This window comes from Sciurus carolinensis, chromosome 4, assembly GCF_902686445.1.
Source record: "Sciurus carolinensis chromosome 4, mSciCar1.2, whole genome shotgun sequence".
Lineage (NCBI taxonomy): Eukaryota > Metazoa > Chordata > Mammalia > Rodentia > Sciuridae > Sciurus > Sciurus carolinensis.
Window position 1 is genome coordinate 156,063,027 of NC_062216.1, and position 23,743 is coordinate 156,086,769.

At 37.5% G+C, this 23,743-nt stretch overlaps 1 protein-coding gene and 1 pseudogene across 12 annotated transcripts in view; both read right to left on the minus strand.

Moving 5' to 3' along the window:
• The window catches only part of Anks1b (ankyrin repeat and sterile alpha motif domain containing 1B), a 1,141,006-nt gene extending 1,118,864 nt beyond the window's left edge, over positions 1–22,142 (minus strand). For all 12 annotated transcript variants that reach the window (XM_047548161.1, XM_047548162.1, XM_047548158.1 and 9 more), the window contains exon 1: positions 21,980–22,142. In XM_047548161.1, the coding sequence (XP_047404117.1) occupies positions 21,980–22,113 (134 nt within the window). In that variant the 5' untranslated portion in view covers positions 22,114–22,142. The remainder of the gene's footprint in view (positions 1–21,979) is intronic.
• Positions 1,043–21,939, minus strand: LOC124982193 (mediator of RNA polymerase II transcription subunit 28-like; annotated as a pseudogene).
• Positions 22,143–23,743: the final 1,601 nt, after the last annotated feature.

Below are 23,743 nucleotides of genomic sequence, written 5' to 3' on the forward strand. Positions count from 1 at the left end.
TGAAGGGATGTAATCTAAGAGAAGCATAAAACAGAGAACAGAAAACCTTCTCCAACAAAATACCTTCGCCACCGAGGAGTCACATGCTCTCTATGGAGGTGAAGTAGCTGAGGATCGCTCTGCAGGTCACCCTCCACCCCAAGACCCTAGTCCCTTGGAATCAAATTCATGAGCAAGAATCTTCCCTAATGTAAACTGCTGCCCCTTCTCTAAAAGGTAATACAAAAACATAAGCAAACAAAACAAAATTCAAAAGAAAAAAGAATCAGACCTAGCTTTGACCCCTTGTACTTCACCTGTGTGTCCCAGCTGTCATGTGAGAGACTGGGTCTGCTTAGTTACTCACACTGGTTATTACTGCAAGGCATCTAAGCATATCATGCTCCTAATACAGCTCCCCTCAAAAAAGTCAACAACACACAACACATAAGCTTACCTAAACAAAAGGCAGCGTCAACTTAAGGATCTACTGCGATATTACTACACTAACAGCATATTTTAACCCTTTTTCTGATCCATTTACAAAATATCTGCATTCTGTACTGCTATGGAAGCATTACAAATATTGCATTAGATTTCTCTTCTTGAGGTCTTGAGATAGCAAATTTACATATTTTTCTCTACTACCATGAATGGGCAGTAATCACAAAAGGCCTAAAACCAAACTCCTTCTCCCCTGAATCTGGAATATTGTAATTTTCCCCCCTCAGATAATAACAAATTAACAATGGGGAAAAAAAACTATATAAAAGTCATATAAAATTTTTAAAAACAAGCAAAAAAACAAAAAAGAATCTGTGTGATCAAACTAAGTCTAAACTTTGCTACAAACAAAACAAAACCTCATTCAGTTCACCAAGCTATAGGCATTTTATAAACTAATCAAGTAATTCAGGTCATAAAAATTGGAAAATTTTTAGGTGGAAACAAAATTAACACCAATTCATTCCCTGGCAAATAATTCTTCTAAAATGCCAAGTCCACACAGAGAGGGGTTTGATGAAACTGTCTGCAAGAGGCTACCTTGTAGGCCAGACCACTCTCAGTTCTGCTTCAGAGGTACAGGGATATTAACAGAAGCCTGCACCAGGTAGGCCAAGGAGCCCTGAGGGACTGGGGCTGGCTTTTTGTGCTGCACATTGCTGTCCTCCAGCACCTGCTGTCAATGACTTAGCTTCGTCAAACACTTCTGCACCAGCGCATTTTTCCACTACAATTCATTCCTTAGTTCTGAGATGTCCTCTTTGATAACCTGCTCTGGTTTCTGGACAGACAAATGCAATCTTTTTTTGTAGAAAAAAGCATTTTATCTGTCTTGCAATATCTAGAAACTTCTGGATACTCCGATCAACACCAGTTTGAATTCCTTCCTGACAGGTACCATTGACATAATCCTGACTCGCAAGAGAAGCAAAGCAAGTCTCCAATGACAATTCCAACTCTTCCACCAAGATGCTGCTAGACATTCTCGGTGTGCCAGGCACTGCCTGGAGAAGAGCAGCCTGGCCAGGGAGTCCTGGAAGGGGTGGTGGTGGGCCGGAGGCTGCCCGGAGAATATATCGCCCAGCGTAGCCAACACGTTTGGGATGGTGGGCCATGGCCCACCTAAAAAAAGTTTTAATGTCACTTTTGGCACAATTTTAGAGTAGCAGGCAGGGTTTCCAAGAAAAGAGATAACTATATTACATTCATTCTTCCTTTAAAAGTACAAAAATAAAAATTATCAACAAGTATAGTGGCACACACCTATAAAGCTACTTGGGATGCTGAGGCAGGAGGATCACAAGTTTGACACCACCCTCAGCAACTCAGCAATTACATGTCTAAAAATAAAATAAAAGGGACTGGGATTTAGCTCAGTGGTAGAGTACTTGCCTACCATGTGTGAGGACCTGGGTGGAATGGAAGGAAAAGAGGGAGGGAGGAAGGAAATCAACTACCAACTGTGCCATACAAAGTATTCATCCGGTCAAACTGGTTTTGCCTCTTAACACCTTGTTAAACCATCATGAGAATTTATATTACAGCTGCACCAAATATCAATTGGATGCTACTTCCTTAAAATGGAATTGTACAGGTTTGAAACCAAAGATCCATCAGATATAGATGTGTGACCTCAGACAGATGTTTAACCTCTTTTAAGGCTAAAATGTATATAGAAGCTGAACTAAATGAAATTGTGGTAAATATTTACTTAGAGGATTGCTGTGAGAATTAATTAGAAGATGGTATATCCACAGAATTGATAAGGAGAGGATATATCCATAGAGCATGGCAATATATCAGGAGTTCAATGAATACAGCTTTCCCTTTTACTCAAACCTGATACAAAGTTACCAAGTAAAATTATCTTATAATTCTTTCTTGTCTCTTTGCATAATTTTCCTTAGTTCCCTCTAGTTTATCAAATCTTCATTCTTTCATTTATTCAAAGATACTAAGAGCATGAACTTACCAGTGCCTCCCAAAAAATCTCTCCCAAACATCTCTAGAATCCATAGTGAAAAACAGAAGATATGATTTTCAAATTTACTGTTACCCTGAAAACGCTTCTTGCTTTATTTTAAATTGAGTTTTACCCCCTTCATCTCTGTTAATTTTCCAGCACTGAGGAAAGAACACTGGCCTTTGAGTCAGGCAATCCTGGATTCCAAATCCAATTCTGTCACTTAGTCAAGTTATTTGTCTGGCTCAATTAATAAACTTCTCTAGGTCTCACTGTCCTTAATGAGCACAGTGCCTAGCACATAATAGGTGTTCCAGCAAATTATATTTAATTGTTCTCTACAGTAAGACTGCTAACTAAAGTTGTGTTCTTCTTCGTCAACAATTAATCTCAAAGGAAACAGTTCAAATCATGTGTCATTAGCACGTGCCCTGTTGCACACTTATTCTCTCATTTATTTTTTCAACAAATAATTTCCTAAATATCTTATTTTTAGGCATAAAATAATAAAATTTGTACAGCATTTTAAAAGATAATTAAGCCAAGGTCTCAGGCCTGAAGGAGTATGTGGCCTAGAGGGAATACAAACACGTAAACAAATAATTACAATGCAGCATTCTAAGTACTGAAAATAGAATTATGTATACAAAGCTCCAGGAAGCACCAAAGATAGAGATCAGGCAAAGATTCCCAGAAGAGATGATTATACTGGCATAGAGACTGTGGATGAAAGGGCTTCACTAAGCACACAAAGGAAAGATAGTATTCCAGGGGGGGTAACCATGGTAAACTAAGGATTCCTTCTGAGAAATACAGAAATCTGGTATGGTTGCAGGATGCTGTTTCAAAGGACTGGTGAAAAAGGAAGCCTCAAGTAATATGTCAAAGAGTTTAGACTTTACTCTTTAGGTAATGAAGAGGTACTGATACATTTCTAAGTCAAAGAGTAACCATTTTAGAACTATTCCTATTGTACCAAGGTAGGAACTGGATTGGAAGGGCTAATATTGGAATCAGAGATAGCGAATGGACACAAGTAAGCTGAGAGAGAAAGGTCAAGCATGGCTCTAGGGTTTCTAGCTTAAATAAGTAGTACACTGTAGTTTCCTAACACAAAGGAGTCATATGGGAGCAGAGCAGAACTAGGGGTAAAGATAATGAACACTTTGAGTTTTATAACTTCAATGAGGGGAAGATGTTCAGTAGCACATTGGGAATATTATGTGTAGAGTACAGGAAGAGGAATGAACTGGCGATATAAGTTTAGGGTAGATTTTTGAAAGTAATAATTTTTAAAACCAAGAAATATGATTTTTAAGAGAAATGTAATTCATCTAGACCTCTCTCCCAACTTCAGATTAAAAGATTACAAGTGAAGGACCTTAAATTATTACCTATTGCATATATATTAAGTTTTAACATAAAAATGGAAAGATGTCAACATAGTTAATGAAAGCAAAATATCAAAAATAAGTATTTCATATTTATTTGACTATTTTCTTAAGCAGCCTACTAGCTAATAAGAACATTATTTTCTTACCTATAAAATTAATATTTACCCAAAATAATGGTGTTCATGGCAAAAAAAAATATATAGTCTGCTTCATCTTCTAAATAGTGCATTTTATTTCCTGAGTAAACATTAAGTCATACGTGCACTGAACAGAATCTGAATTCACTGAAGGAGTTAAGAAATTTCTAAAATCCCAAAAGCAATATACCTCACCCAGAAAATCTAGTAAAGAGCTTATTATGAAGGACTAAAAGTCAATGTCATACCAAAATTTTAAATAACATCATGCATCCCTCTATTTAATAAATTATTTCAAAATCAGGTCACAATTGACAGACACACTATCTTGGGCAGACGGGAGAGAGTAGATAAGCAGGGAAAATTTCCTTTTCTCTACTGAAGCATGTCCACCAACTGTCATATCTGGAAAACAGCCAAAATGAGCACTTTATTTGCAAAAAGATTAGGAGACTTGAAATACGAGCAAAATATGTGGTGTATAAATGTGAATTGTAGGAATTCTTTTAAAGATTCACACTTATGGATGTTTAGAAATAATGGTGCAAAGACATTAAAAGCATAAATTCACCCATGTAACAAGCTCTAAAAATCCAAGGTAGAAATCCTTGATTCCCTATGGACAAGATTTCCCTTTTCTTCTAAGCTATAACCACCTATTCAGGGTAAGGTTCCCTCACACACTTCCAAGACAGATAATCCAGCCTCTTAAGAGCATTTAACTGAACTAGCCACAAAAATTACCTTGAGAAAACTATGGCCAGCCATGAATCTTTCTCTTAACCTCCCTTTCTTTCTCTTTCCTAACTCCTCTGTTTCCTGTTTAGTCAAAGAGCATGTTCTAGTTTCCTTTCCACAGGTTTACCAGCAAAAGCTGACACTGCTGAGCTGCCAAGGAAAAAAGAGCTGAACTATTAAGGAAAAATATCAGACAGAAAAAAAGGGCAGGAAACCTAATTATATTAACTAAAAGGAAAACCTTAGATTATCTTGAATATGCATAAACTTGTAAATCTAGATTCATTTTTCTCAATTCAGGTTGAGATCCATACTTGACTACAAGTGTTTTCTAAAAGGCTTTTCATCGATCTAAAATAAAGAAATATTACAAAATAACAATAGTAGGGTCTAGATAATATTCACAGCATATAACTAAGAAAACAGAAGAGTTAGGTATTTATTGTGAGTGATTTTACTACTGGAAACTCCCTGACTTAACACATTGTTCCTAACACCACTATCACCTTGGATAATATACCCATAGTCACACAGTATTTTGGTTTTTCAAAGATATAAGGGAAGGCCAGGCACAGTGGTGCACACCTGTAATCTCTGGCTCAGGAGCCTGAAGCAGGAGGATCTCAAGTTCGAAAGCCAGCCTCAACAAAAGCAAGGCGCTAAGCAACTCCAAGAGACAGTCTCCAAATAATATACAAAACAGGGCTGGGGATGTAGCTCAGTGGCCAAATGCCCCTGAGCTCAATACCTAGTACCTACCATCCCCGACTGCCACTAAAAAAAAAAAGGGAAGATAACAGAGGAAGTGGGAAATTTCTGAATGAAGAATAATTTCTGAATTGGGTGTATTCTCTCAACAAATTCACAAAATAGTTGTGATAAACATTTCTTCTCACATGTCCGTTTTCTGAGATTTTGTACTCTTCTTTCCCCTATCCATGAGACTGAGTTCAGAGACCCAGGAGCCTCAAGTTTACACTTAAAGATCCTGTCCCAAGGATCTTTGTTGCTTTAATTCCCAGTCTTTCCAACAGTTTGGCAGTTCAGTTTTGTTTTTTGTTTTGGTTTTTTTTTTTTTTTTAATTCTACAAGAAACTTATACAGTCTTATAAATTCACATTTTCCTTTAAAGAACAAGCAATCAATTCTTCCAAAGAAGGTTATATTAAACATGGATCCTTCCTATCACAGAAGTGATAATAACATGGATTAGACTGCTGGGCAAATAAGTATCTGTCAATCCCCAGAACCAAGAGTTCTGGAGAGATTTTGAAGGATAACAGGGAACAGATAGTGTAGGCATTCTGCAAGGACCCTTGTTCTGCTAATGAAATGTCACAAACTGTGACATTTAAGAACTATTCCTATGGAATCCCAAGGACAACATAAAAATAGAAAGACAAATACTATGGAATACTATGAAAATGATATGATATTGATATTGATATTGACAAGAAAACAAGAGGCTGGGGTTGTGGCTCAGTGGTAGGGCACTTACCTAGCATGCATGAGGCCCCGGGTTTGATCCTTAGCACCACATAAAAATAAAGGTATCATGTCCACCTACAACTAAAAAATATATATAAAAAAACAAGAAAGTAAGAAGAGTAGGAATCATGATATCTGTAGTTCCTACATTAAGTACATTATTTTTAAAATCCTGTTTAAAAATTACCTGTTTAGTTCCATTCTTAAGTAGTACAACTAAACTTCTGATCATCTTTTCACTGACTATGTTTTTCCAAACCTGGAGAAGGAGAGTACCAACTGATAATACTGCCTGATGTTTATTTTTTCTGGAATTTGGCATGAAAAGCTGAATGGCCTTTTAAAATACAAAATATAACTATAATGAATTGTTTCTGCAATGTTCTCAACTAATTTTTCCCACTCTTTGCAAATAATGATAGTATTTTTCAGTTATAGTAAATATTTACTAAAAAGTTTCCTTAAAGTTTTTAATGCTTAGTTTTGTTTCTAGGAATTATAGATACCTGGCAATAATTTAAAGTTGGAAAATCCCCAGTATGAATTACTTACTGTCCTGGTTAATTTAAAGAAATAATCATTTTTAAAAGACCTATGCAGATTTACCATTTTTAAAACATATTTGGTCAATTGCCTGACAATGTTTAAGTGACATTTTTTAAATTACAGTGGGATATCATATAACAAGAAAAACCTACTTGCTGAAATCCTTATCTCTATCAAATTCTGCAAACTCAACTTCCTCAATGAGTGACAGTTACCTCTGAAAGCTTTTATAACTTTTTCTGCATTATCATCATGTTACTGAAATTCTTGAGACTGCACTTCACTGACAATTACAATAGAAACTAATATAGCTAAAAATAAAGCAAAAACTATACAAAGAATTTTTGCCTCTTAGTCAAGCAGGAAGCCTACTACATGTCCACAACAATATACATGAAAGAAAAAACTCGAAAAATGATAAGAGCTAACCAGTCTATCAAATTATCATTATCTCTCTTCTAATTGCAAAAAGAAATATTGTCCAGAAGAACTGCCACCTAGTATCCACACTTTGGTCATAATCTCCATATTACCTAAAATTCTTAATTTTCCATGGATATATTTTCTTCCAATACAAGGTATATACATGCTGACTTGGAAAGAACATCATCATCATTACCATCACTGAAAAAACAAGATGTTAATTTCCGTCTCTACTTCTTTTTCCATTCTTCCCTTCCTCTTTCCTCATTTCCCTTTTCTTCATAAACAATTCAATTCCTAAAGTCATCAAGTTGAACAGAGAGAGGTAGCATTCACACCAGAGAAAATAGGGAAATCACAGTGGCTCACAATGGAATGACAAGCCAGGACAGGAAGATGTCCATACTAGGGATAGTCTAGTATGGGACTGCAGAGCCTACATAAGTGAGAAGGCATGCCCATGGAGGGCTGGCACAAATGAGAGGGCTAAAATAGGGTGTCTATGTAATGGTGGCAGAAGGGAACATCCTGACACAGAAATCAAAATTCAAACAGAATGAGAGGACATGCCACTGCAAGGGTCAGTGATCCATGCAAGGGGGGTTGGAGCCCAAGCAAGATGAAAAGGGTACACCCTGCAGATGTAGGCCAGCATGGAAGTCAGAGTCTAAGAAGCACAAGGAGAAATCCATACATAAGAACAACCAAGGACTGGGATTGTGGCTCAGTGGTAGAGTGCTTGCCTAGCACATGTGAGGCACTGGGTTCAATCCTCAGCACCGCATGAAAATAAAAAATAAATAAAATAAAGGTATTGTGTCCAACTACAACTAAAAAAAAAAAAAAAAATTTTTTTTTTTTTTTTTTTTTTTTTTTTTTTTTTTTAAGAACCAGCTGGGCACAGTGGGGCATATCTATAATCCCAGCAGTTTACCTGTAATCCCAGCAGCTCAGGAAGCTAAGGCAGGAGGACTGCCAATTCAAAATCAGCCTCAGCAAAAGTGAAGTGCCAAGCAACTCAGTGAGACCCTGTCTCTAAATAAAATACAAAATAGGGTTGGGGATGTAGCTTAGTGGTTGAATGCCCCTGAGTGCAATCCCTGGTTACCCCCCCGCCCCCCCAAAAAAAAAAACCTAGCATGGAGTGGCAGAGCCTAAAGAGGGGAGAAGGAAGACATTAAGAGATGGGAAGGGACGGCAGTGGAGAAAGAACTGGATACATACAGTGGTATTTTACCATACAAAAACATCAGAAGCCAGACTGGAAAAAGATAAAAGAAGTTACAAATGAAGGGAGAAACTAGAATGAATCCTGTGTGTGCAATTTGACTGGAATTAGAGATATCACTATAAATTCTAGGTTTTCAATAAATATGTGCATTTCTGAGTGTCAATATATGTATATATGTTTACATATATGTCCCTGGCTGAGAGGACCTGGGAGAGGTGAAACCTCAAAAGTCATAACAGGGCTGGGGATATAGCTCAGTTGGTAGAGTGCTTGCCTTGCAAGCACAAGGCCCTGGGTTCACATCCCCAGTACCGAAAAAAAAAAAAAAAAGTCATAACATACCTAGTACTCAAATATCAGCTTCTAATTATCATCTTCCAATCAAAAGAACCATGTCACTTGAAGAAAGGGCTGGTTCCAGGACAGGGACAAGGAAAGATGAGTCTTGGGACATTTTAGAATGCTAAAAGCATGGAAATGCTCAAAAATGACTCAAAAAAGTCAATCTCAAAAGGCTCCTACTGACTACATCTAGGACAATTTAAACATCAAAATTAATGACAGTAATGTATCCATGCAATAAAATAATAAGTCTGAAGTACACACAAATATGAAAAAATAAAGTTTTATAAGGAATGGGATATTTACATAGTTTATATGTGTCTCTCCACAAAATAGTTATTACAGAAGAAAAAAGAGTAATTGTATATACAGGAGTTTGACAACCACCAACATAAGCAACTGAATAAAATAAACATTATCAGTAGTGGGACAAATCAAATAATATGCCACCTGATAGGGAGCAATGAAAAGAACACAACATCCCTCTGTGACAGATGTGCCAAAGATGCATAACCTGAATCTAATCATGAGAAAACATGGGACCAAACCCAAATTGAGGAACATTTTACAAAATAACTGGCTTACAGTCTCCAAAAACTGTCAAGACCATAAAAGTTAAAGACTGAAAAACTGTCAAGACTAAGGAAGTCTGATAATCATGCAATGTATGATTTTTGAACTGGATCCCAATGAAGAACACTATTGAGACAACTGGCAAAAAGTGAATGGGGTCTGAGGACAGGTGGTTGTGATGTAATCAAGTCAATTTACTGATTTTAGTAGTTGTATTGTAGTTATTTAGAAAACGTCTTTATTTACAGGAAATATAGCTGAAGTACTCTGAAGTGACCAGGTAGGCAACTTACTCTCAAATGGTTCACAGAGGGGTGAGTTCTTTGTACTGTACTTCCAGTTTTTCCATTATATGTGAATATTTCAAAATAAAAACTGTTAAACTGTAATAGAAAAAGATTTGGGAGTATATAGCCCTACCTCCAACTATTAAGGAATTACTTAAACTTGATTTGCAGTCCAAGTTAGATCATACACTGATGTATAGCAGTAGGTGGGAGGCAAATGTTGACACTGGACTGATAAAAAAAAGTCAAATTTGTGAACTTTTGTGCCCTAGCAAAATTAACTATTTCTATATAGTTATTTATTTTATGTACATAATTTTTATAAGTGTTTTATAAGCCTACAAATGAGTGTTTTCTATCCTTCAAAGCACCATCACCATGCTGAATATATAGTACATACCCTCAAAATATCTGTCAATTCATGATTTTAAAAGAAAGAAAATATTCAGGATAGGCTTATTAGGAACCCATTAATCTAACGGATGATAGCACAGCACAACTTCGGTGGAATATGATCTCCTTCTCTTCAAATTAACTTTGTGAGGAAAGCAGAAAAATCAAATGCTAAATCTTTGGTCACCAGTACCACTCCTAAAAGTAAGTAGAAAAAAGCAATCACCTACCTCTGGAATCAGAAGACTAGCCAAATAATATCACGCCCAATGGCCTGTACTCCTGCCTGTAGTCACTTCACTTAAAGTTTAGGTTAAAACAATGTATCTAAAGAAGTACAATGCAAATGTCCCAGAGTTGCCCATTCAAATAAATATACTCATGAAATCTATAATTAGTACTTACTATATCATTTCTGGGCCTTTTGTTTAAGCTCAAGTATAATATGATTAGGATTTATAATTACACATACATATTGACTGTTCTTTGCATGTAATGTCTAAATAATAATAATAAGTATTTTTATTCCCTCCTATTTGACAGGCATCATACTATTTCATTACAAATTACAGAAGTCCACCCTTATCCGTGGGGGACATGTTCCAAGACACTCAGCAGATGCCCGAAACCTCAGATGACACATATACTACTTTTTTTTTCTGTGTACATACATATCTATGATAAAGTTTAATTTATAAATTAGGTAAAATAAGATTAACAACAGTAACAAAATAAAACAGCAATAATACACTGTAATATAGTTACTTAAAACTTAAGCCTTGTTTACTTATATAATATTCCACTTAATATTTTCAGACCATGGTTGACCATGAGTATGTGAAAACAAGCATGGGGGGACTACTGTATTTTTAATTTTTACCATTCTCCTTAGATATTATCCTTATCTTATCAATAAGGAGACTGAAGCTCACAGAAGTTAAATAATTTGCCTAGGGCTAAATGTCCACTGAGGCAGAGTTTGCATTCAAACATAAGACCCAGACTTTACCATTCCATTCTGCTATTCCTTTCACTTACGTCATTTACTGTTCTAAAAAATGGAGATATAAGACAGGATTAAATAAAATGCAATATAGAAATTTTTTCATTGGTACAAAGTAAAACTGAATGGAGTTCTGGGTTTAAAGAAGCTAAAGAAGTAGGGCACAGCAGCACACATCTATAATCTCAGAGGCTCAGAAGGCTGAGGCAGGAGGATCTCAAGTTCAAAGCCAGCCCCAGCAAATGCAAGGCACTAAGCAACTCAGTGAGACTCTGTAACTAAATACAAAATAGGGCTGGGGATGTGGCTCAGTGGTTGAGTGCCCCTGAGTTCAATTCCTGGTACCCAAAAAAGAAGCAGAAGAAAAAGCCTAAGAATACCTCAGAACTGAGAGAGAGAAAAGTATAGCAAAGGGACAGGGGGCCTGGTCCCCTGGGTTTTCTACAGAGTCTTAACACTAGAGTGAACAAAGCCCCTGAGTTAACAATGAGCTTAAAAATTAGTTGACTATGGGTTCAGATTTATTCGCTTGAAAGAGGTGGATCATAAAATGAAAACTAGTTAACACTGTATTTTCATTCATGTAAGAAAGAAGAGATGAGAAATAAACCCACAAACTTGGGATGAACCCGTCTCTGAAGACAACAGATGTTAGACAACATCAAGCACCCAAGAAATTTTCGGTAAAATAATTCCACTGTTTTAAAGTGAAAATGACTCACAATGAAATATTTTGAAACATCTTTACCTAACTTATTTTTAAACTCAATTCATTTTACTGTTAATGTGCTATCACGAACAAATTTAAAGCACAATATTGCCCTTACTGTGAAATTATATTAGTATAAACAAAATTGAGAACTAGGTTGGAACTGAAGTATGTTACTATAAAATTTTATAGAAGTTAATTATATATTGGAAATATATTGGTATTTTCATACCTTAATCCAGGGCATACACTGATCCTTATGTAACCAGGCAGTAAAATATCACTTTAGAAAGATGTCTGGGATCAGAAATACCTAATTTTGAATCTCAAATATGTTATTTGCTAGCTCCATAACTTTGGGCAAGTTACTGAATTTTTCTGATCTTTAACCCCATTTAAAAATGGTTTTAGTAATAAAGACTTTGTAGGATTATTGTGAAGATTGGATATAAAGTATATAAAGAAGTTAGCCTATCTGGGACACACACCAGCAAATACTCCAAATCATATTCTACATATCCATACACTATTATTGCACATATTGATTCTCCTGCCTAAAATATTCTTCTCTCAACCTGCCAGCCTAGCAAACTCCTACTCATCCTAAAAGTTCAGGGTGTCAACCAGATCTCCAAAGTTTCCCCTGAGTACTCCTATCAGGTAGAATTAAAGGTGCCCTAGTGCTCCTATAGCACTGTTTGATACTTCTGCTGCAGCATATCTTACACTGTATTTTAACTCTCTGTTTATATAACTGTCCCACTATTCCTCTAAATCTCGGGATTGGTAGAGATAATCTCATTCAATTTTAGAACCCACAAAGCACTCAATAAATACTTACTGAAATAAGAGAGCATTATTTGTCATTGTTCTTAGCTGTCCGTTTCCTATAAAATTCTGATGGATTTATTGATTAGTTGGAAGTATTTGGTTGGTGGATAAGTTTCATCTAAGTACACCCTAATATGCTGCAGAAAACACACACACACACACACACACACACACACACACACAGAAGGAGGAGGCAGACTTTTAAGAAATAGTTAATCACTGTATTCTACTTTTTTCCCCCTCAATGATGTCTTCACAGTCACAGTTTCTATCAGTCTCCAGAATGGCAGACCACTCTGAGGAATAACCAAAGCAAATCAACAGAAAACAACTCTGTTCTAGGCTACCCACTACTGGAGTTTACCGAGCCAAAGAACATCCCTGCATAATTCCCACTGCTCATCCAAACACACTCCCACTCACTCCAGTGTCTCCACACTAGCAGTGAAAATCTACACAAAGATAATTCTGTAAATATACTAGTTTTTCAGTATATTCAAAACACTAAATACTATATTTAGCATTATCTGTATGCTACATAAGCCATTTCAAACACAGATTAGTAACTAGAGGTACCAAACAAGAACCTGAAGTGGCTAAGAATAATTTAGGCAGAAAGAAAACTGAAATTATGCCTCGCAAGCACAAGGCCCTGGGTTCAAATCCCCAGCACCGGAAAAAAAAAAAAAAAAGAAAACTGAAATTAATGCAGGAATACTAATTGGGACCCAAGGGTTAGAACCTCATATGCCTTCACTGTACAGTAAAACATAAATTTATGGCTGGGTATGGCAATGCACACATGTAATACCAGTGACTCAGGAGGCTGAAGCAACAGCATTGCAAGTTCAAGGCCAGCCTGAGCAACAAAGCAAGACCCTGTCTCATGATAAAAAATAAAAAGAACTAAGGATGTAGCTCAGTGGTAAAGTATCCTTGGGTTCAATTCCAGAACCAAAAAGTTAAAAACTTTGTTTATAACCTAGATACTAAAGTCAACTTGCAACATGAATTTTTTTAATAAAAAGAAATAGATTTAAAATAATTTGAATTTCAAACATTAGGATGAAAGCTGTTACATAATTTTATTTCATAGCTTGTCACCTTTGATTACATAATAAATATATAAATCTAAGGAATAACTTCTGGAAATAACAAAATGCCATATGTCAAGATCTAAGATGAGTATATATAAATCTGATAAGAAGTTATAGTGACTAAAGGAGTAGAAAAAAAAAAAGCCTCTTAATTATCAGCGCTATGTTCCCTATCAAATTCCTTTCCTCTTCGGCCTTATAAAAGGAAGGATAAATGATCACTTTGATCCCACTCCCTCTTGTAAACCAGATAAAAGTCACTCGGTTAGAATACTCTACCATGGAGCTTCATAGGTTACTATTTTTGGCATAAGATTTTGTTACTTTTTAAGTTAAAATAATAAAATAACATCTTCCTAAAAGCTTTACCAGTCATACTTCAGTATGAATTAACTGGCATCTCCCATAAGTAGTTTCTGGAATAAAGATAGGAAAGAGACAGGCCTGGTTTCATCAGGTGGGAGAAAAATTAATATTGAGGTACACAGGAAACTAGAGATGTTGAAAGTCAACTTTGTAGACCCCTCAACTTTGAAGGTCCAATATTTGTTTTTCACTATACAATCCCTTTCAGCTCTACTCTTGCCAAATTTTCTTCCCTTTAGGAAAGAGAGAGCTGTCTCCAAAACTACAGCCAGGGTGAACGTGTAGTAATTAGAAAAAAACTTTTTTTCTAGAAAAAGAGAGTCGGGTGGAAAATTTAAAGGAAATGAAATATGGGAACTAAAACATCAAGGAAACAGCAGGAAATGAGGTTGATTATCTAGGCCCACAACCATCAGTCAAGACTCTTTGATCAAAATATGGGAACCAATCTAAGAAGACTATTTCAACTCACTTAATTAGAAGAAATTAACTATGTTAAATAAAGCTACTTTCACAATACAACAAAATCCAGATAACTCTATAGCACAAGTGAATCAAAGTTCCATATTAAAGTCAGATATATTAAGACATGCCATTTAATAAGCAAGCACTATCAATAAGGAACAGACTCAGAGGTTAACACTGTGGATACTGTAGAACAAACTGAAGAAATAGAAATTTATCCTTTGACTACACTTTTTTTTAATTTGTTCCAATTATTTATACATGACAGTAGAATGCACTTTGACACATCATACATAAATGGAGCATAAGTTCTCATTCTTCTGGTTGTACATGATGTAGAATTACATATGTAGTCTTATATGCACATAGGGTAATAATGTCTGATTCATTCTACTATCCTTCCTACCCTTAACACCCACTCCCCTCACTCCCTTCTGCCTAATCCAAAGTAACTCTATTCTTCCCTAGAGGTCCCCCTCCTTTATTGTGAATTAGGATCCACATATCACATAAAACATTCAGTCTTTGGTTTTTTGGGATTGGCTTATTTCACTTAACATGATAGTCTGGCTCCATCCATTTACAGTCAAATGTGACAATTTCATTCTTCTTTATGGCTTAGTAATATTCCATTGTGTATATATACCACATTCTCTTTATCCATTCATCTGTTGAAGCGCACCTAGGTTGGTTCCATAGCTTGGCTATTGTGAATTGAGCTACTATAAACATTGATGTGGCTGTATCTCTGTAGTATGCTGATTTTCAGTCCTTTGGGTATAAGCCAAGGAGTGGGATAACTGGGTCAAATGGTGGTTCCATTCTGAGTTTTCTGAGGAATCTCCATACCACTTTCCATAATGGTTGCAACAATTTGCAGTCCCACTAGTAATGTATGAGTGTACCTTTCTCCCCACATCCTAGCCAACACCTGTTGTTGCTTGTATTCTTGATAATCGCCATTCTGACTGAAGTGAGATGAAATCTTAGTTTTGAATTGCATTTCTCTAATTGCAAGAGATGATGAACAATTTTCATGTTTGTTAATTGACTATTTCTTCTTCTGTGAAGTGTCTGTTCCATTCCTTAGTCCTTTTATTGCTTGGGTTATTTGTTTTTTGGTGTTAAGTTTTTTGAGTTCTTTATATATCCTGGAGATTAATGCTCTATGTGAGGTGCATGCGGTAAAGATTTTCTCCCATTCTGTAGGCCCTCTTCATGCTATTGTTTCCTTTGCTGAGAAGAAGCTTTTTCGTTTAAATCCATCCCATTTATTGATTCTTCATTTTACTTCTTGTGCTTTAGGAGTCTTCTTAAGGAAGTCAGATCCTAAGACAACATGGTTAAGATTTGGGTTGACCATACCTTTTGATCCACCCTCAAAAACCAATTTCAAGCCTCACCCAGGTTTAAAATTCATTGGGTTTTCAACTGGCATCATGCCTCTGGCCTCTTGTGAGGTTTACAGGACCTTGTCATCACACACACAAGAAAGAACTAGAAAACAGGTGAGTATTCTTATAAATTCCTGCTTTTTAAAATATAAAATATTTTCTCATATCAGTGAGTAATCAAAACTCACTGTATTTTAATTAATTAATAACATTCTGCAATATGCTCAAACCAGAAATCAAAGACACACTAAAATATATTAAATGTCAAATAACTTCAGGTTCCATAGGTTTGAATTCGTTTTTTCTAACCCTTGATTTACATTATGGTCAGCTTCCATTTCTAGTTAAATACCTAAGAAGAATGTTCTATGATAGGTTCTTTGAGAAAGTTTTCCAAACTTACCTCAAATACATAATAAATTATTTTGGTTTACAATTGAAGTAATCAAATTGTTTACTGTCACCTGAGAGTTTAAACTGCTCAAGTCAAGAGACACACTGCTGAATGTTGTACACTCTGCCTTAATGTCAGACTCACTCCACCCTTCCATCCTTGGTAAGAAATCACTGAATCACACACTTGAAAAACTGTAATGTAAGAATGAACAGGATGAGTACTAGTCCCTGTCTGGCTGTCTTAGTTCACTGCTACATATATTGCTCTCAGGATTTTGAAGAGGGAGTTGAGAATCCTGCTTAGCAGAAAGAGGTCAACACCAAAATGCCCTCGCCTGTCTCCTTACTTCCCATCATGCAGCTGGCACTGTTCACTCTGGCAGACACAGCTCCCTGAACATAATAGTGCAATCACCGCATCAAACATCATTACTATCTAAAATAGATAACCCAATTGCAACTTGACTATTTTTATAGATATAACATTTTCATGAGGCTTGACTGCTCTATTTGTGACTTACTCTATTTAACCAGCTTCTCTAAAAGTGAGTTTCTTGTATTAGAGTACCAATAACCACAAATGTCCAAATTGTGAAAATTACAATGCTTCCTAGTTCCCTCTTAGCTCCTTGTACCCAGCACCAAAAACTTCATGAGCTGAATCCTGAATCTGAAGCATTTATAAGCTCTTTGGTCTATCTGCCTTTGGTGACCAGAAGATTTTCCCCCACTTATTATTGATCTAACTTTTTCACATGTGTATCTTAAGAACTGGATGCTTTACGTTGAACAAGAATTTACTAAATTCACATTACGTATTACTCAATTCTGGAGCATTAAGAAAGCCAAGTAACTATAAGGTATTAACAAACTTTCACTGCTTTATTAAAATACAAATACTAGAGTCAGTAAAAAAAAAAAAAAAAGGACTTTTTAAATGAGAATCATTTTTGCTTAAAATAAAAGGTAGTTGTGGCCAAAAGCAGTACTGCACACCTGTAATCCCAGCAACTGGGGAGGTGGAGGCAGAAGGATCGCAAATTCAAGGACAGTCTCAGCAATTTTAACAAGACTGTCTCAAAATAAAAACAAAAAGGGTTGGCAATGTAGTTCAGTGGCAAAAAATGCCCTTAGGTTCAATCCTCAGTAGAATTTTTTTAAAAAGAAGAAAAGATAGTTGTGCTAAAGGAAGAGATTTTTTTAAATTTTGCGGCTGTCTCATAAAAGACACAAGTCAAACAAAATGAAATTTTGTGTATAATCTGGAGGATGAAAAATAGGAAGGCAACTCATTCCAAGAACCCAGATAAGTTCTGATGAGCTCAGATTTCTTTAAGCATCAAAGTGAAGTGGTAAGGGACATAGTTGAAAACAAACACAAAAGAGAAATACATACTTTTCCAGGGAAAAAATGCTAAATATTTATTTCAGCTAAGTTTGACAGAAAGGGAGGTATAACAGTTCACCAACATAACCTTAAGCTCTGAAATATAAACTGTGGACAGTTTTAGTCCACAGAAGAATATTCTATGATATCTAATGGTGCCAAAAATCTGATTCTTCCTAACTTTTATTTGGCTTTTTCTTCCCTATTGAGAATAATTTTCAAACTGCAAAGGATAAACAAATAAGGAAATTATTAAAGTTCCAAACAGAGAGATCATAAGAGAAACTTAGCTGCTTTAAATGTGTGTTAAAGACTCAGACCCAAAAGAATGAGATGCAAGAGGCTAAAAAGAATTTTCATGAAAGATAGGAATTATCAATGGCTCACTACCAAAAATGAGTTAAAATAAGCATCCTGATTTTGGTGGAACTTATACTATTAAAGCAATAGATCAAAGTAATGCCCTAAACAGAACATGGCATGAATTTAAGAAAGGCAATGGACAAACTACCTCACTATATTCTCACAAGTATAATGGAGAGAAGTAGCTGACTGACAGTTCCATTAAGTGGCTCAAATGTAGGGAGAAATACCATGCATAAAGATTGACACTTTTAAATTTAAACTAAAATGAAGAGAGGTTCTTTGGGGATATATTATGGTGTGTTGGATGCCAGTTATAGAAAACAGGCTTATTAAAACTACAGATGATGTGGAGGAGATAAGTTAATATGCTAATAGGCTTATTAGTTTTAAAGATTTAGATATATTACAAATACAGGCTAAAACAAATAAGATGAAATGTAATAGGAATAATTTAAATTCAACCAATACTTTTACAAGCACCAGGAGAGAAAATAATGGCTGCACACATCATTGATGGGGGGAAAAAAAACACCTGGAAGTTTTAATTAACTACATGCTCAGTCTGAGTCCACACCATTTTCATGGCTTAGAAAATCTTGACTTGTAAGTAGAGGTAGGTCTAAGATAAATAATAAGAAGGTAATAATTTCATTGTATCATGTTATAATAGCTGCCATTTTAGCTGCATAATACGTGTTCACTGTAGAACATTTGAAATGCAGATAAGAAAAAGAAATTAAAGGTTATCCACAATCCCACCAAAGATGAATACTATCTCCATTTTGGTGATTTATTATCCCAGACTACTTTACACACATCATAAATGTTCACATACATTATTTATTTTTTCTTATAAAATTAGGATTATAAAAAATAATAAAAATAGGATCATACTATGAATGCTCTTAATCTGTGTTTTAATTCAGTATATCAAGCTCTCCTATTTTCTTTACTGATCAAACAGAATCCAGGGAATATTGTTTATTTCTTGCCACTATATTTTAAGAAGGTCATTCCCAAATTTAAGAATATGCAAAGAAGGCAAAGAGTAGTGGAAAATACAAATACTTAAGGTCTTAACACCTATTATATACTGTCACATAACAGGCAAGGAAAATGACAGTTCTTCCACAAAAATAAAAATAAGTTTAAAAACATTGTATCTGGGCTGGGGAGATAGCTCAGTTGGTAGAGTGCTTGCCTTGTAAGCACAAGGCCCTGGGTTCGATCCCCAGCACCACCACCAAAAAAAAAGCATTCTTTCTTTTACTGAAAATGGCAGTGCCACCCAAACAAACCTGGTTACACATCATATAGCTATTGCTCAGTTAGTACATAATAAGTAATTGAAAGCATCTTCTGCAAAGTTTTTAGTGAACCCTCATAAGGCAGTCAATAGGTACTTTCTTAACTAGAAAAGAATTGATAAGTTTAAGTTCAATTATTAGTAGCAAAAGAAATGTTCAGATTGGACTATCTAAATTGACCATCTACCTTAAATTTTTGTGAATAAAACAGACCTGGTAAAGCAAATGTGAATCACTAAATTTCAAATTCCTGGCATTACTAATCAAATGATCTTGGGCAAGTTATTAATACTCCTATCTCTTTAGTCCTTCATCTGTGAAATTAAAATCGACTTCTTAAGGTTGATATAAGAAATGAGTAAGATGATACATGTAAATATTTAGCATAGGTCTGACACTACTACTACACAAGTAACAAAGCAGGTAGAAAAAAAGTACCAAACCTATTCCACAATTCACTCCAAAATATTAAAATATTTCTAAGTGTCATTAGGCTAGATGGGGAGGGGAGAGTCACATTTTCCATTATCCTATAGATATCTGATGACAATAATCATGAAATAAAGTGATAGCTAAGTAAAATGTGTCTTGTTAGAAATTTCATTTTATTCAAAGGATCACCCAAAGAATTACAATTTTAATTCTAATTTTCTCTGAAGACTATTTTAGTTGTTTATTCAGGGTGAAACAGATAAATGCAAGTTTAAATGTTATTAGTTTTGTGAATTTTACAACTTGATTTATTACTCAACGAACTTGTCTTAGTTTGTTTCCCATGTGCACCCCTGTTGCGGAGCTACTGCTGCTACCTCTGACAAAACCAGCAAAAGAGAAAACCTCCCATTTGAGATGTACACTGTGGTTCACAATTTTGGTACTTTATTTGTTGTATACCAACATTAAATAGTTGATATTTTATTCCTAAACTTTGACAATTATTCTTTTTTAAAAAATGACCCACTGGGAGTGTTTAAAAGACGTCTGCCTTTGGATTCTGTTACAGTCTTTTTAAAATAGCATTTGTCTCAATGAAATTAACTGAAGTTCTCACTGTTCTCAAAGAACTCTTTAGTTGTTTTCAAAGAAGCTATTTTGAGAAACTTGTTTCAGCATATAGGTTTCTAGACATAATAATTTTTAGAACTAATGGAACCCCTGAGATGTACATCGCATATAACTTATAATCATAACTAAATTTTTAAATGAATTATCTGTGACTAAGGGCAGTTATGAGAACTGTAGTCTGAAATATGCATACATGGGCTACTTGTTTTTGAAAGCGAAAATTTAACAAGTGTATACACATGTTATTTCTAAGACTTATTGAAAAATATCCCGTATATTCATTATTCTGAGGTAAACTGTCATTCCAATGTCATTGTCAATGAGTATATAAAACATATGGAACTTTTAAAAATCTCATCAAACTATCTTTCAACTACTCACTCTATACAAACTTTTCATTTTCACTATTAGCCAGTATTGTAATTAATTGCACTGACCACTACAACCTATGAGAATCCACGCAAAGAACACAATGCCATCACTCAAAAGTTTGTATGAATCCCTATCAAGAGTAGTGAAGAAGTTTTTTAAAACCAAGAAAATCATTTGGGCTTTTTAAAAATTTTGCAAGTACAGTTGGATTGCTTAAGAGATGCTTTAAGGTGAAGATATGAATGATGACTGCTGTCTCCAAAAATACCCAGGACAAACTGAATAGCCATGATTTGAGACATTAAAGAACTCTCCTTGAATTTTATGGAGTAAATGCTATTCAGGCGTCCTCCCTCCCAGCTGATTTCATTTGTCCATCAATTCAACTTTTAATAGTTTCTCAAATATGCAAATCAACTCTGCTATTTCTAAGGTACTGCCTGCTGAATAAAGACCTTGACATTTTTTTAAAATGCCATCTTTAAAAGCTTCTCCAATCAAGATTCGTCTCATCTGCAACATCTTCCTATTAAAAGGCCTCTACTATATCCTACACATTCTATCCCAATCCGGACCAAGCATCTTGCATCCTGAGATAATAATCAAGTTTATGTGGAGGTGATTGAAAATATTGCTGGGGCTGCCTAACCTGCCTCATCAAGTTTTACACACTCCCAGGGCTGATGACATCTCCTCAGGTTCACTTTCTTCATTTTGTGGGGGTCAGAACCCCACGCAGCACAGCAAACACCTTCTGCAAGAGAAGGTAGCAAGCAACCAGAGGCTGTGGCTTTGGCAGGATAATTGCATGCACGCAATTGCTTCTCTGCCAATTTCATTTAAATAGACCAAAAAAAAGGAGGGGGGGGGGAGAAGCTGGCTTCGAAGCTGCAAATATATATATATTAAAAAAAAAAAAAAACGGAGATGGAAAGCTGATTTTCTTCAAACAACACTAGTACATACACAAGTTCTGCACCACAGCTCAGAAAAAAAGTAGCTGGTTGACGCATTGATGGAAGGCTATTTTAAAATTACTCAAAGAATCTAAGACATCAATCTGGGAGTCTCATGCCTCCTCTCCATACACACAGGCTGTTTTCCTACCTAATTTAAGAATGAAACGCTGGCAGCCACCAGGTGCAAAAACCGTGAGGAGGAGGATGTATCCATCACAATGCATAACGAGGTGTGCCATCCCCAGAGCCGGTGCCCGTCCTTACCTTAGCAGATTAGACAGGGGCAGGGGTCCGGATCCACCGCCCAGGATCCCTCCTTTCCTGCCAGACAAGAGTTTCTCCACCAGAGCCACATTTCCAGTGCGAGCAGCTTCCAGCAGCTCCTGGTCCTTCCCCATAGTCCCTCACCGACTCCCCCACTGAGTCCTCTCCCTCCTCGGGTCCTCCTCCCCGCCCACCCCCACTCCCCGAAATCCAGGGCTCTCCCGCCCCACCCTAAAATAATGCCAGCGCTTCAGCCCGGAGAGAGATCCCTGCAGCCCACGCCGGGAACACCACGCTGTCCTCCTCTTCGGGGCGCAGCTTTTACAATGGGGATCAGACCATGTCCTGGGAGAGGGGCAGGCGGAGCTGGGAGCCGCGACGCGCCCCTACAGCCACTCCCCCGAATTTCCCAGGCCTGGTTCCCGCCTGGGTGGGGCGTGAAGGGCTAAGGGGCCGGGGGTGCTTTTGAGGAGCTGGAGGGGGTGGTGAGGACTGAGGAGGACGGTGAGGACTGAGGCGGTCGGAGCAGCAGGAGACCGTCCTCGCTGGAAGCCGAGCACAGCGAACGACCGCGGCGGCGGCCCGCGAGCCCTCGCGCCGGGCCCGGGTTCTCCTCAGCTTCCGCGCCCGGCCGCCTCGGCCGTTAGGCGGCGGCGGCGGCGTCCGCGGCCCGCAGCGGGGAGGAGCGGAGCGGCGGCGGCAGCGGCAGCGGCTCGCGCGGCCGGGGCCCGCGCCGAGGCAGGGCGGTGCGGGCGAGCCGCGGCGGGCGCGTGCCGAGGGCGGCGGCGGCGCCTCCCAGGCCTGCGCGCGGGGGGCGTGTGCGCGCGGGCAGGTGCGGCCCGCGGCGCGGCCCGAGGGGGCGGGGGCGGGGGCGGGGCGCCGGCGGGAGGCTCGCTCCGCTTCGGTGGGCGGGCAGCCTCCTCCCCCGGTCTCCTTGGGAGAGGTTTAACTGTGTGAAGACTGGCGTCCTCCGCGGGGCCGCCACGGCCCGGGGCCCTGATGCGGTGGGCAGGCCGCGGGGACTGCGAAGGGGCCCTTCTGCAACCGCTGGGGACCCGCTCTCGCCCTCCCGCCTTACGTCTCCCAGAGGGTCCCCGATATCTGGCCTTGGTTAGAAAGAAGAGGCTTGTTTTAGCTTAGTTTCTGTGGCACTGGCCGCTGAGCAGTGTGTGACTGTTCCAGTTTTTCTGGGGTCTTTCATCAGCTTATATTTTAGTTGGGCTTTGGAGATCTGCTGACTTGTAAAAATACCAGAGAAGAGGCTCTCATTGGAAATTCTTCCACATCCACGGTGGGGAAAAATATAAATGGGCATGGATGAGAGAGCCACTTTAATTAGCATTTATCATCAGCAATTCACTGCGCGTGGTTGGCTTGATTTTGTTAGTTGCTCTCCCTACCAGTGGTAGAGAACGCGTTTATTTTCTTTTGAAACTTCTTGTGACACCTTTGCTGCCCATTGTCCTTGGAATGGACTTCATAAATGTGAACTTGTTGATAATCAGTTGATAGGAAGGGAACTTAATAGGCACTTTGCTTCCACCAACCCAGTGATCTGCGTATAATTACTGTACATTCATTTTAGAAATAAAGTAGTGGCTCAAAGAGTTAATTGAAATTCTTAAGAAGCCACACACAGTAATTGGCTAATTCAGAACTGAACCCCAGAACTGACTCACTGCAGTCATTCACCCCACACTCTTCCCAATACACCTTCCTGGCCCAACGGAAAAGTAAAATGGGCAGACAATTACTGCAGATATT